Source organism: Triticum aestivum, chromosome 7B (assembly GCF_018294505.1).
Source record: "Triticum aestivum cultivar Chinese Spring chromosome 7B, IWGSC CS RefSeq v2.1, whole genome shotgun sequence".
NCBI classification, from domain to species: Eukaryota; Viridiplantae; Streptophyta; class Magnoliopsida; order Poales; family Poaceae; genus Triticum; species Triticum aestivum.
The window spans coordinates 89,778,907-89,792,612 of NC_057813.1; the positions used below are offsets into that span (position 1 = coordinate 89,778,907).

Sequence of the window (13,706 nt, forward strand, 5' to 3'; positions counted from 1 at the left end):
GACCACATACATCTGTATGTATGATTTCCAACAAATCTGTTGCTCTCTCCATAGTACCGGAGAACGGTGTTTTAGTCATCTTGCCCATGAGGCACGGTTCGCAAGTACCAAGTGATTCATAATCAAGTGGTTCCAAAAGTCCATCAGTATGGAGTTTCTTCATGCGCTTTACACCGATATGACCTAAACGGCAGTGCCACAAATAAGTTGCACTATCATTATCAACTCTACATCTTTTGGCTTCGACATTATGAATATGTGTATCACTACTATCGAGATTCAATAAAAATAGACCACTCTTCAAGGTGCATGACCATAAAAGATATTACTCATATAAATAGAACAACCATTATTCTCTGATTTAAATGAATAACCGTCTCGCATCAAACAAGATCCAGATGTAATGTTCATGCTCAACACTGGCACCAAATAACAATTATTCAGGTCTAAAACTAATCCCGAAGGTAGATGTAGAGGTAGCGTGCCGACCGCGATCACATCGGCTTTGGAACCGTTTCCCACGCGCATCGTCACCTCGTCCTTGGCCAGTGCTCGCTTATTCCGTAGTCCCTATTTCGAGTTGCAAATATTAGCAACAGAACCAGTATCAAATACCCAGGTGCTACTGCGAGCTCTTGTAAGGTACACATCAGTAACATGTATATCACATATACCTTTGTTCACCTTGCCATCCTTCTTATCCGCCAAATACCTGGGGCAGTTCCGCTTCCAGTGACCAGTTTGCTTGCAGTAGAAGCACTCAGTTTCAGGCTTAGGTCCAGACTTGGGTTTCTTCTCTTGAGCAGCAACTTGCTTGCTGTTCTTCTTGAAATTCCCCTTCTTCTTCCCTTTGCCCTTTTTCTTGAAACTAGTGGTCTTGTTGACCATCAACACTTGATGCTCCTTCTTGATTTCTACCTCCGCAGCTTTTAGCATTGCGAAGAGCTCGGGAATTGTCTTGTTCATCCCTTGCATATTATAGTTCATCACGAAGCTCTTGTAGCTTGGTGGCAGTGATTGGAGAATTCTGTCAATGACGCTATCATCCGGAAGATTAACTCCCAGTTGAATCAAGTGATTATTATACCCAGACATTTTGAGTATATGCTCACTGACAGAACTATTCTCCTCCATCTTGCAGCTATAGAACTTATTGGAGACTTCATATCTCTCAATCCGGGCATTTGCTTGAAATATTAACTTCAACTCCTGGAACATCTCATATGCTCCATGACGTTCAAAACGTCGTTGAAGACCCGGTTCTAAGCCGTAAAGCATGGCACACTGAACTATAGAGTAGTCATCAGCTTTGCTCTGCCAGACGTTCACAACATCTGGCGTTGCTCCTGCAGCAGGCCTGGCACCCAGCGGTGCTTCCAGGACGTAATTCTTCTGTGCAGCAATGAGGATAATCCTCAAGTTACGGACCCAGTCCGTGTAATTGCTACCATCATCTTTCAATTTTGCTTTCTCAAGGAACACATTAAAATTCAACGGAACAACAGCGCGAGCCATCTATCTACAAACATAGATAAGCAAAAATACTATCAGGTACTAAGTTCATGATAAATTTAAGTTCAATTAATCATATTACTTAAGAACTCCCACTTAGACAGACATCTCTCTAGTCATCTAAGTGATCACGTGATCCAAATCAACTAAACCATAACCGATCATCACGTGAGATGGAGTAGTTTTCAATGGTGAACATCATTATGTTGATCATATCTACTATATGATTCACGCTCGACCTTTCGGTCTCCGTGTTCCGAGGCCATATCTGCATATGCTAGGCTCGTCAAGTTTAACCTGAGTATTCTGCGTGTGCAAAATTGGCTTGCACCCGTTGTAGATGGACGTAGAGCTTATCACACCCGATCATCACGTGGTGTCTGGGCACGACGAACTTTGGCAACGGTGCATACTCAGGGAGAACACTTCTTGATAATTAGTGAGAGATCATCTTAAAATGCTACCGTCAATCAAAGCAAGATAAGATGCATAAAAGATAAACATCACATGCAATCAATATAAGTGATATGATATGGCCATCATCATCTTGTGCTTGTGATCTCCATCTCCGAAGCATCGTCATGATCATCGTCACCGGCACGACACCTTGATCTCCATAGTAGCATCCTTGTCGTTTACGCCGTCTATTGCTTCTACGACTATCGCTACCGCTTAGTGATAAAGTAAAGCAATTACAGGGCGTTTGCATTTCATACAATAAAGCGACAACCATATGGCTCCTGCCAGTTGCCGATAACTTCGGTTACAAAACATGATCATCTCATACAAAATATAGCATCACGTCTTGACCATATCACATCACAACATGCCCTGCAAAAACAAGTTAGACGTCCTCTACTTTGTTGTTGCAAGTTTTACGTGGCTGCTACGGGCTTAGCAAGAACCGTTCTTACCTACGCATCAAAACCACAACAATAGTTCGTCAAGTTAGTGATGTTTTAACTTTCGCAAGGACCGGGCGTAGCCACACTCGGTTCAACTAAAGTTGGAGAAACTGACACCCGCCAGCCACCTGTGTGCAAAGCACGTCGGTAGAACCAGTCTCGCGTAAGCGTACGCATAATGTCGGACCGGGCCGCTTCATCCAACAATACCGCCGAACCAAAGTATGACATGCTGGTAAACAGTATGACTTGTATCGCCCACAACTCACTTGTGTTCTACTCGTGCATATAACATCAACGCATAAAACCTGGCTCTGATACCACTGTAGGGGAACGTAGTAATTTCAAAAAAATTCCTACGCACATGCAAGATCATGGTGATGCATAGCAACGAGAGGGGAGAATGTGTCCACGTACCCTCGTAGACTGAAAGCGGAAGCGTTATGACAACGCGGTTGATGTAGTCGTACGTCTTCACGATCCGACCGATCCAAGCACCGAACGTACGGCACCTCCATGTTCAGCACACGTTCGATGACATTCCCCGGACTCCGATCCAGCAGGGTGTCGGGAATGAGTTCCGTCAGCACGACGGTGTGGTGACGATGATGATGTTCTACTGGCGCAGGGCTTCGCCTAAACTCCGCGACGATATGACCGAGGTGGAATATGGTGGAGGGGGGCACCCCACACGGCTAAGGAACGATCCGTAGATCAACTTGTGTGTCTCTAGGGTGCCCCCTGCCCCCGTATATAAAGGAGCAAGGGGGGAGGCTGGCCGGCCCTAGGGGCGCGCCAAGGAGGGGGGAGTCCTCCTCCTAGTGGAAGTAGGACTCCGCTTTCCTAGTCCCACTAGGAAGGAGGAAGGGGGAAGGAAAGAGAGGGAGAGGGAGAGGGAAAGGGGGGGCCGCGCCCCCTCCCCTAGTCCAATTCGGACTCCTCAAGGGGTGGGCACCTCCTGGGCTGCTGCCCTCTCTCTCCCCTCAGGCCCACTAAGGCCCATTACTTCTCCCAGGGGGTTTCGGTAACCCTCCGGCACTTCGGTTTTCTCCGAAATCATCCGGAACACTTCCGGTGTCCGAATATAGTCGTTCAATATATCAATCTTTATGTCTCGACCATTTCGAGACTCCTCGTCATGTCCATGATCACATTCGGGACTCCGAACAAACTTCGGTACATCAAAACTTATAAACTCATAATAAAACTATCATCGTAACGTTAAGCGTGCGGACCCTACGGGTTCGAGAACTATGTAGACATGACCTAGAACTGTTTCCGATCAATAACCAATAGTGGAACCTGGACGTTCATATTGGCTCCTACATATTCTACGAAGATCTTTATCAGTCAAACCGCATAACAACATACATTGTTCCCTTTGTCATCGGTATGTTACTTGCCCGAGATTCGATCGTCGGTATCCAATACCTAGTTCAATCTCGTTACCGGCAAGTCTCTTTACTCGTTCCGTAATACATCATTCCGTAACTAACTCATTAGTTACAATGCTTGCAAGGCTTAAGTGATGTGTATTACCGAGAGGGCCCAGAGATACCTCTCCGACAATCGGAGTGACAAAACCTAATCTCGAATTAGGCCAACTCAACATGTACCTTTGGGGACACCTGTAGAGCACCTTTATAATCACCCAGTTACGTTGTGACGTTTGGTAGCACACAAAGTGTTCCTCCGGTAAACGGGAGTTGCATAATCTCATAGTTGTAGGAACTTTGTATAAGTCATGAAGAAAGCAATAGCAACATACTAAACGATCAAGTGCTAGGCTAACAGAATGGGTCAAGTCAATCACATCATTCTCCTAATGATGTGATCTCGTTAATCAAATGACAACACATGTCTATGGTTAGGAAACATAACCATCTTTGATTAATGAGCTAGTCAAGTAGAGGCATACTAGTGACATTATGTTTGTCTATGTATTCACACATGTATCATGTTTCCGGATAATACAATTCTAGCATGAATAATAAACATTTATCATGATATGAGGAAATAAATAATAACTTTATTATTGCCTCTAGGGCATATTTCCTTTAGGAACATGTTGTGGCCTAAACACCCAGTTTTGGCGTAAAGGAGGGAATGGGCCATAATCGGACCAGTGGGATAAATCGGCCTTATAGCCAGTTAATGAGCACTCAGGCCTAGGTGCGGCTTTATTTTGAGTGGGGGTTCGGTTGGACGCAGGTGTAAGTGCAGAGGCAATGGCACTAGGATCAGGAAGAACCGGCTGGCGCGAGAAGTGGCGCGGGAGCCGCGGCGTAGGAGGGAAGATTTGAATGAGTCGTGTTGGGTCGCGTTGTAAGTCATGGGCCGTGGGCCAGAGTAGGTGTGGTGTGTGGGCTTGCGGTTTATAAGCAAGCATTGGCACTGTAGATCATCAAGTTTGAATTGAATCATTTTGAGCCTCTCGCTGTCTCTCTCTCGTCCTCTCTGTCTTACCCCCTCTCGAGCTACTTTCCCCTTCCCCTCGCCATGGCCTCGCTCCGCTGTCTCTCTCAGTAGCTACTTCACCATCGGCGACTCGGTCCGTCCCACGGTCGTGACAGCGGGCCTGGGCGTAGTGGCCGTTTTCGTGTAATATGACCAAAGAATATGGCCACTTCGGTATATACCCCTTCGATTTTTAAGTGTGAAGCTGCGGGAAGCAACTCTCCCCCTAGCTTTTTTTCCATTGTGAAGGAGATGGAGATGGAAAATGAATAGGGCCCTAAGTTGAGCTAGCTTCTCCAAAACGAGTTCTTGAGCTTTTGGCTTGTTTTAACAACAAGCTACTAGAAGCTACAAAAAACTGGCCCTTATTACTGTTGGCGGTCAAAATGGATGAAAGTGCAACATAGAGAACACAACCTACATGTATGTAGTGTCAAAAGGAGGGAAAAATTAGGCCAAATAGGAAAGAACACTTAAAATGGGCAGATAAGGAATTCTCTCACAACTAGCCAAACAGTGGAGCATCAGATTTGACGGGCTGGAGCAAATGACACCCGTTAACCCGTACAGTAGGATCCAGATCTGTTTTCGTTCCTTTATGGCGATTGATCTACAAAGCTCGTTCAGGGCCTCCAGATCTGCAGGATTCCTTGAGAGTTGAGAATCATCTCAGCCCAAATCGACCAAGCAAGATCGAAAATGCTCTGTTATAATCACCAACGAATCATCAAACAACTTTGCACGCACGCATTACATCTCAAACTTTCCAAAGATTGTCCGAAAAATCAAAGCGTCCGAGTTAATCTTTTATTCCCATGCCGAATCCATTCACCGGGCGCTCATTTCTTGATGAATTTCACCAGGCGCTCCTGCAGCTTGACGCCCTCCCCGGAGCCCAGCTGGTCGAAGTGGAAGGCGTGGCCGACGCCCTTGGACTCGAACATCTCGATCTCGCCGGCGTAGCCGCTGGCCTTGAGCTCGCGGGCGTACCACAGGCCGCGCTCCTTGAGCAGGACGTCGTCCTCGGCCACGCACACCAGCACGCGCTCGCACGGGATCCCGGCCACGGCGGCGCGCGCCTCGTCGGTCACGAACGGGTTCACGTTGGGGTCGTCCAGGCCGAGCGAGCCCGGGAACACGAAGCGCCAGGTGCGGTCCATGAAGTCGCGCACGTCGGGGCCGAACGCGGCCTCCGCGCCCACGGGCTCCTTGCCCGTGAAGTAGGGGTGCACGGCCATGAGGCCCCGGACGGCGGCGCCCTCGGGCAGCGCGCCGGGCGCGGCGGCGCGGACGGCCATGTTGTGCGCGATGTTGGCGCCGGCGCTGCAGCCGGAGAGGAAGACGCGGGAGAGGTCGGCGTGGTCGAGCAGCCAGGGGTCGGCGCCGTCCCCGCCGGTGAGGACCCAGCGCACGGCCGCCCAGCCGTCGTCGTAGGCGGCGGGGAGCGGGTGCTCGGGGGCGAGGCGGTAGTAGACGGACACGCCGACGGCGCCGGAGCGGGCGACGAGGTCGTTGAGGTAGGCGTGGGTGGAGGGGCGGGCCGGGGAGCCGACCACGAAGCCGCCGCCGTGGAAGTAGACGACGACGGGGAGCTTGCCGGGGGCCGCGGCGGAGGAGGCGTCGGGCGGGAGGTAGACGCGCGCGCGGGCGGGGCCGGCGTGGATGTCCTTGGAGACGACGCCGGTGAGCGGGTCGGTGCCGGCGGGGGCGAAGGCGTCGCCGCCCGGGCGGTGCACGCGGCCGCTCTTGTACTGGCAGAGGTAGGGCGGGAAGTCGAAGGCGATCTCGGAGTCGGGATCCATGGCGCGGCGGTTGGTGGCGTTGGCGTCGGCGGCGGTGGTGGGGGGAGCGGTGGGAGGGGAAAGTGCGGTGGCCACCTACAACAACAAACGGAGGTGGACTTTAGTAGTGGCAGTTTCTCGATCCGGCGTAACAAACGCGCAGTCAACTCTCACCAACCACGGCAACCATGCGCCAACCAAACATGTGAGCGTGATCGTTGCACGACGGCACCTCCCTGAGATTTTTCCTCCCCGTGTGGTTGGAGGTTTTCAGTCGCTATGTTTTGGCAAGTAATTCCACCGTGATAATTTGCGGTTGCTGCAAGAGGATGTGATGTGACAACCAAGATCACAACCTTCCATTGCAATTTGCAATCCTTGCGATGCAACCTTTTTTCTTCAAGACACTATGCTGAACTTGGCACTGACCTCGGTTGAGTTTTTTTTTTTTTTACAGTTTTTGGATTGGGACTCGCAATCAGGTGTGAATTTCAATTCCCCCTTTGGGATCTTCAGTTTGCAAAATGCTATACTTATGGAAATCGATGTGCCAGCACAAACGTAAAACATTCAGGAGCAAAATACCTAATATTTCCCCACAAAAAAACAATACTTATATTCAAAATTCGTATGTTCAGAAGTTAGGTGCAACGTAAGCTCGAAACTGAAAATTCGTACTACATAAAACAAATCTCAAATACATCATCCAGCTCGCCCAATTCATGAATTAGCAGGTTTCCTTTACCATCAGGAGCTTCCAATCATGTTACTTACTGCGTTCTGCAGAGAGGCGAGCGAATCGACAGCGCCCTTTGCCAACCAACTGACTCCAACCTTCACCCGGTGCTCATCAGTGGGCATCCTGAGGCAGTACACTAGCTTCCTAGCTGCACAGCCAGGTTAATTTTTTACTCCTACACGAAAAGGTTATTAAGCTAACAAAAAGGTGAAACAACAGGCCTGCAAGGGTCCATACCAGCATGCCCTATGGGCCCTTCCAAGGTCAGTCCCTCGATGAAGTTTGCTGTTATCGCGGCATCGTTTCTACCCAGTGTCATCATCTCACCAAGATTTTGGAACCTGGAAATGCACAGGTTGTTTCGGCTCAACTCGTTATGCAACTTAACTTTTCCCACGAAAATGATCGAACATCGTCAAGCAGAATGGTGATGCTTGGTGTATCGAAATGAATAATACAACGCTGATGCTAGGTTCAAACCTGAACGGCAAAAGGGGCCGGTCATTGATTGCCGCCCAGAGATTCCAACCAGCGAAATCTGCTTGCTGAAAAGCAACCTGGGAGATAAAAAGAGTCATCACTAGTAACGTTAAACTGCCAATGCAGCATCATGACAGATTGTGCCTTACCTGTGCGTTGGCTGGGAGAAATTTTCCTGATGGGTCTCTTAGAGCTGCTGAATCACCAATTGCAAATGTCCGGGGATGGCCCTTTACTTGAAGGGTTTCCTCTGTCTCTACTTGCCCCCGGCCATTCAAAGGAATAACGTATGGGGCATCAGGAGGTTGTAACCGAAGAATCTGAGATTGTGAACCCACTGTCCATAATACCAGATCAGCTTCCAGAACCTGGCTCTGGAGGCCTCTTTGAGCGGCTTGAAGTTCCAAAACTAGTTTCTTATCGCCACCACCAGCTTCTTTTGCATCTGCAACCATGCTACCTGAATCCTCAGATGCATAAACCTCTCTGATGCAGTTCACCGAATATCCCAAGAAAAGTTGGATATTTTGAGACTCAAGAACCTGGTAGGAAATGCAACCAAACCAAAATTAGCTACTACCACGGAAGATAGGATTACTTTCATTTTGGAGTTCAGCAAAGAAATCATGAAAACAATAGGCATCAAGGACCAGCACAATGATATAAATAAACAGCCTGCACTTCTCTATGCTGTATCCTACATGGTCCATAGATGAACAGTTTGGTGACAGATTAGTAGGTGGTTGCCTGGTTGGGATTTATTAAGTTAGCACTGTTGCCTAAATAATTCTATATAGTCCATAAATGAACAGTTTGATGACAGATTAGTAAGTGGTTGCCTGGTTGATATTTATCAAGTTAGCACTGTTGCATTAAAGCTGCAACAGTCTTTCAAAAGGAACAGAGAGGAGAAGAAAGAAAGAAGCCACAACATAGTTTGGCTGACGCAAAGTCTTACATTGCACATGCAGCATCTTATGTTATTATTAACTTCAGATTATAGTCTTAGGACTACTAGTGGCACCAAAAACCGAAGTAGGGAACAGAAGCTTTTTAATCTTCTGTAATAATTTCCTGAGATGATCAGATGAAGTTAATCAAAACAGTCTGTAATGTGTAGATCCTTAGGTAATCACCTTCAGAGCAGCTTCACGATTTCCTGGTGGTGCGTTAGGACAGATGGTTGTTTGAAAATTGATTGCTTTGACAGTCCCTGTGTTCTTTAATCTCTCAGAGATAGTGGCAGCTAGCTCAACACCAGAGTAACCCAGTCCCACAATGGCCACCTGAATAGGTGGGGACTTCTTACCAAACTTTCTCCTTTCTAACATTTTCAATTCACTTTCAACTTTCTGCAGATAAAATAAGGCGACATTACGATTCTTGATGATCACCGTAAGTCATACAATATGAACTTGTTATACACAAACAATTGCCAGAACATGTCAACAAGAGATATATCATTAAAAACCAATAAAATCATATAATTAACGTGGATGCATCAAGAGTTACAGACATCACTGATGTATTTTAGATTAGTATCACTATCAACTTAGCAATCCCAAACAGTAGATGATAAACAGTTGAACTTAGCTTCAGCCCCTAGAGCTGTTATTTCAACAAAGGCTTGATTCTTACCAAAGCATGTTCCAAAGTTGTGAAAGGAAGTGCATATTCGGCAGATCCTGGAACGACGTCAATCTTAGCTTCAGCCCCTAGAGCTAGAACGAGCCTGGCTGCCCATTCCGAAAGATATATCACCAGTTAGCTTATTCTAAACCTAGCATAGAACATCCCAACAAAAAAAAACTCGGCATAAAATATGAAGTAAAATACATCACTATTTTTGTTACATATTTCAATAACATCTAAAGAAAGTACTTGTATTATACAGATTAATATTGCATTATTGCTAAAGTTCCCTGATACAGAGTATTGACAGAAGATGAATCGTGGGCTGTACAGCTACATGAGAAATTTTGATTCATATTGGATTCAGGAACAGGCTGATGTAAGGAAAGGGCGTCAAATGACAATCAGGTATTATGTACGAAGAGGCAATTCCAAGAAATTTGTATGCGCAGTTGCATTGTCACTTGTGAGGTTGAAAAGGTGGGACCAGATCTACATGTCAGTAAGACACACAATGTGTTCGAAGTTTCAAAACCTTTTAGCAGCATAGAACAATCAGCCCCATGTTTAAAATAATTCATAAAGAAGAAACACTGTCAAGATAAATATAATTCTTAAATTTGTTTTTTTTTCAAAAAGCCTAAACACGACAGCTATTGCAATTCCATGGCATTTAATATCATCGTACCAATCATATTCAACAACGGTGCCACTTTCAAGATGAACAACTCCACCAGTGCATGATACTCCAGGCTCTCTTCTTAAGTGATCAGAAGGGCGAAGAAGCTTTACACTATCCTTCACAAATTGAACACTAGTGTTCTTCAGTAGCTCTGTAAAATACGGAGCTATTTCCCAGACATCCACCTCTGGCATCCAAATTAAAGTCCAACAGTCAAAACATGAAATAATGTGAAAACACACCATATATAATATTACCAGCAAAAGCATTTTACACTTGAAATTGCAGTACCTCCTGATAAGAGCTCATACAACATGGGCTTAAATACAAATCTTTCAGATTGATCAACCAGCATCACCTGCAACATTTTTCCCCCTTCTTAGTAAAATGTTACATCATTTCTTTAGAAAACACAAATGATTGGATTGCAGGATATGGGGACTGAGAAAAAGTGTCAAACTACAAATACCACCAACCCACGCTACTTCGATGTAGAATGGGATAGCACCAGGCAAATCTATAAGTTTCTAGCACAAGGAGCATCATCATTTTACCTGAGGCTTGTTATTACCAGGCCATACAAGAGATTCTAGTCTCAGAGCAGTATACAGCCCACCAAATCCACCACCCAAAATGCATACTCGTGGCCGCTGAAAACAAGAGAACACATTCAGTAAATCTGTAAATGGGACATAAGGGCATAAGGCTTTAGCAGAAGCATGCCAAACTTTCCGCTGAACAATAATACTCACAAGTTACCCTACATACAGACAAAATGCATGGACGGACATGAACTCCAGAAGCAAAACTTAAGGACACCCTGGTCTAGAAAAAACATAAGGGCACACAATTCCTCAAAAAATAAAATCCGTGCATATGAATAACGAGTCCCCATCAAGCAGTTAAACTCTAGAGTTGCCATATATCAAAACAATACTGAGTTACTCAAGTGTTCTATTAAACATAAGATCTATTTGGGTATATATATCTGAATGAAGTGTGCCAAACCAAAGTGTGTTCACTGGGACTAAGTTAGCACAAAACTGCAAACTCTACATACACAAGTCAGTGCTAAAACAGCTGTAGAGGACTTGATCCGTAAAATACACATTGATAGTATTACCAGTGTGCTAATCAAACAGAAAAAAATATATATCATCAGACAACAATGGATTTAAGGATGTGGGTAATCAAAATCCAGTATACCTGCTTGTCCGGCCAGGGGTACAGCGGAATCGGTGCTTCATCAATTGATTGAGGACGAGAGAACCCACCATCCCCGGAGCTACTTGAAGCCATGCATCTGAACAGTCCAGACGGCAGCCCAAACATTGCCGGGACATCACCGATTCTCCACGAGTTTTTGAGGACTGGATTCTTCCACGAATTCGTACCCCCTGTCAGGATCCAGACGAGCAGTCAGTTAGCCTGAGAACAAAATGTCACCCAACGAATCCGCCACTTTCCAAATCGCCCCATTCCGCAAAACTGGAAAGCGCACAAAACCATGCTCGAGTATGCCACAGTACTCCGCATGGAGCTTAAATCAGAGAACCGCAGTCGCGGGAAGAGGGCTGGGGGAGCTTGTGGCCTCACCGAACGGGCCGCGGAGGCGCGCCGAGGCGGGGAAGGGCCGGCCGCGGGGGGCCGACGGGCGGCCCCATGGAGCCGCGCGGCAGCTCATCGGCGGCTAGGGGGGACGGGTGCGAGCGAGACGTGGCGCGCGTGCGGTCGTAGCCTAGCTCCCGGCGATAGGGGGGGAGAAGCAAAAGGAGTTGTCTCCGGAGAGACACGACACGACGAGAGCCGGCAGCGTACCCGTACCAGTCGTAGTAGCGCTGCGGCTCCTCCGCCGGCCGCGTCGTCGCGGAGCCTCCGAGCCCGCTGGCAGCCACCCGCTGAAGATCAGGCTTGGGAATCTGCGCGGCCCATAATGCGCAAGATGGGCCTGATTTGTGCTCTGGAGCGTCCTCAAAAAATTAAAAAATAAAGCATTCTTCTAGGATTTGCACGCAGATAGAAAACTTGTTCATCTCTACAAAAATTTCAGTCCTTTTTTTATTTTCTTTACTATTTTATTTGAATTCAATGTTCGCCCTGGAGCATATGAGCTCATGATCCGCTATGGATTTTCGGCCTTCTAGGTGGTTTTTGAAAGAGAAAATAGCATTCTTGGTCTAGAACAGATTTCACTAAAAAAGGGTCTAATAAAGGTTTTTCTTTGCTTAATATCCTAAAGGGTACTTTTAAAATACTATAAAATCCCTTTTCGCACCAAGTAATACCTGCTGCATGTAATTTTTATTTCGTTATCTGGTTTAGAGTGATGTGTTTTTTTAGCATGTCCAAGAAAATCGACCGCATTGTCTTTATTTGTTCAGTAAAATCTTTTTGTTCCCCGCAAAAAAAACTTTTTGTTGATGCAGGAAAATAGAATTATAGATCTTTCTGTTGACATAAAAGAAATATTTGAGAGATCATCTCGCTTCAACAATTTTTTTTCGAGAGTACGCAAATTGTATACCATAGCTTTATAAAAGAAGAGAATATCAATTACAAGGCCACTACCACTTGCTGCGAACAACGAGCGTAGCAAAACTCCACACCTGGCTTGTCCAAGGACAGCCACCCACGACAACACAACAACAACGCAAAAGAGCCTACCCAAACCGAAAAACCTCACCGCGTCTTGACCGGCGGCGGTCACCTCCGAAGAACAGCAGCTCCCTCCAAGCTTCCCTTATCAATGCACCATCCCCCATAAAGCCAAGAGGAGGTGGCAAGAGGATGGCGGGACTCGATCCGACCTGAGAAAGACACCGTCTTGGAATCACCGGCGACGACCGTGCATTGCGTCGGGGAAGAACGATCAGGGCAACGGTGAACACCGGAGGAGCGCAACATAGGAACTCCAAGTCTCCCAGCACGATGCTCCCAACAGAGAGACGACGTCGAGGACGCCGCCATCATGTCGATTCAGGTCCGAATCAAGGCTTTCGCCCGGAGACAACTGCCAATACCAAGCAAGTGAGGAACTTGGCGACACACTCGGCGACGCCTCCAGGGAGGGGAATGACACCCACGGGTGCCATCGCCGCCGGCCCGACCATAAACCAGACTAGATTTTCATCCGTAATGCCGCGTCACTCCACTCCTCCAAGGTATTGGACAATACCGTCCATGATGCCTCGCACCGCCGCCACCGCAGCAAATTGCCGTCGAGGGTGGGTGCGCAGCCGTGGTTCTCTCCCACCCTCACTGCCGAGAGAACGCGACCAACACAGCATCCACCAAGTCGTGCAAGGGCCAGATCCAGCATTGTCGGCCTTCACCCACACCAGGGGACTACCACAAGCATGGAGCTGACCCATGCCTCTACTCACACTCCTGCGCCTACTCCACCGGGGCATCACCGCACGCTCCTCACACGGCGGCCGGCCGATCACCCGCTGCCCGCCAAGATACCTTCCTGGCAGGGCCTCCTCGGCGCCGCCACCACCACGGCCGAGCTCACGCCG

General features: G+C 47.4%; 1 protein-coding gene across 2 annotated transcripts; it reads right to left on the reverse strand.

The window, feature by feature from the left end:
- Positions 1-5,543: 5,543 nt before the first annotated feature.
- Positions 5,544-12,034, reverse strand: LOC123161869 (alternative NAD(P)H-ubiquinone oxidoreductase C1, chloroplastic/mitochondrial). Of its 2 annotated transcripts, XM_044579688.1 has the most exons (12): positions 11,785-12,034; positions 11,395-11,585; positions 10,743-10,838; positions 10,480-10,546; positions 10,195-10,375; positions 9,513-9,606; positions 9,011-9,226; positions 8,024-8,416; positions 7,875-7,951; positions 7,632-7,735; positions 7,430-7,542; positions 5,544-6,751 (listed from the first exon to the last, which is right to left on the reverse strand). In XM_044579688.1, the coding sequence occupies exons 1-12, from the start codon at positions 11,870-11,872 to the stop codon at positions 5,714-5,716; spliced, it is 2,658 nt and encodes an 885-aa protein (XP_044435623.1). In that variant the 5' UTR covers positions 11,873-12,034; the 3' UTR covers positions 5,544-5,713. The 2 variants fall into 2 exon arrangements, with proteins under 2 accessions (XP_044435623.1, XP_044435624.1); XM_044579689.1 differs by lacking the exons at positions 10,743-10,838; positions 11,395-11,585; positions 11,785-12,034 and having other exon boundaries at positions 9,513-9,610.
- Positions 12,035-13,706: the final 1,672 nt, after the last annotated feature.

What these genes read in the sequence shown, in the direction of transcription:
- LOC123161869 (XM_044579688.1), bottom strand. Translation starts at nt 11,872, where the DNA reads ATGAGCTGCCGCGCGGCTCCATGGGGCCGCCCGTCGGCCCCCCGCGGC. An exon ending in CAACTTTGGAACATGCTTTG is followed by an intron (nt 9,227 to 9,512) that starts GTAAGAATCAAG and finishes TTTTATCTGCAG; the next exon opens with AAAGTTGAAAGTGAATTGAA. An exon ending in TCGCCTCTCTGCAGAACGCA is followed by an intron (nt 6,752 to 7,429) that starts GTAAGTAACATG and finishes TTGTTGTTGTAG; the next exon opens with GTGGCCACCGCACTTTCCCC.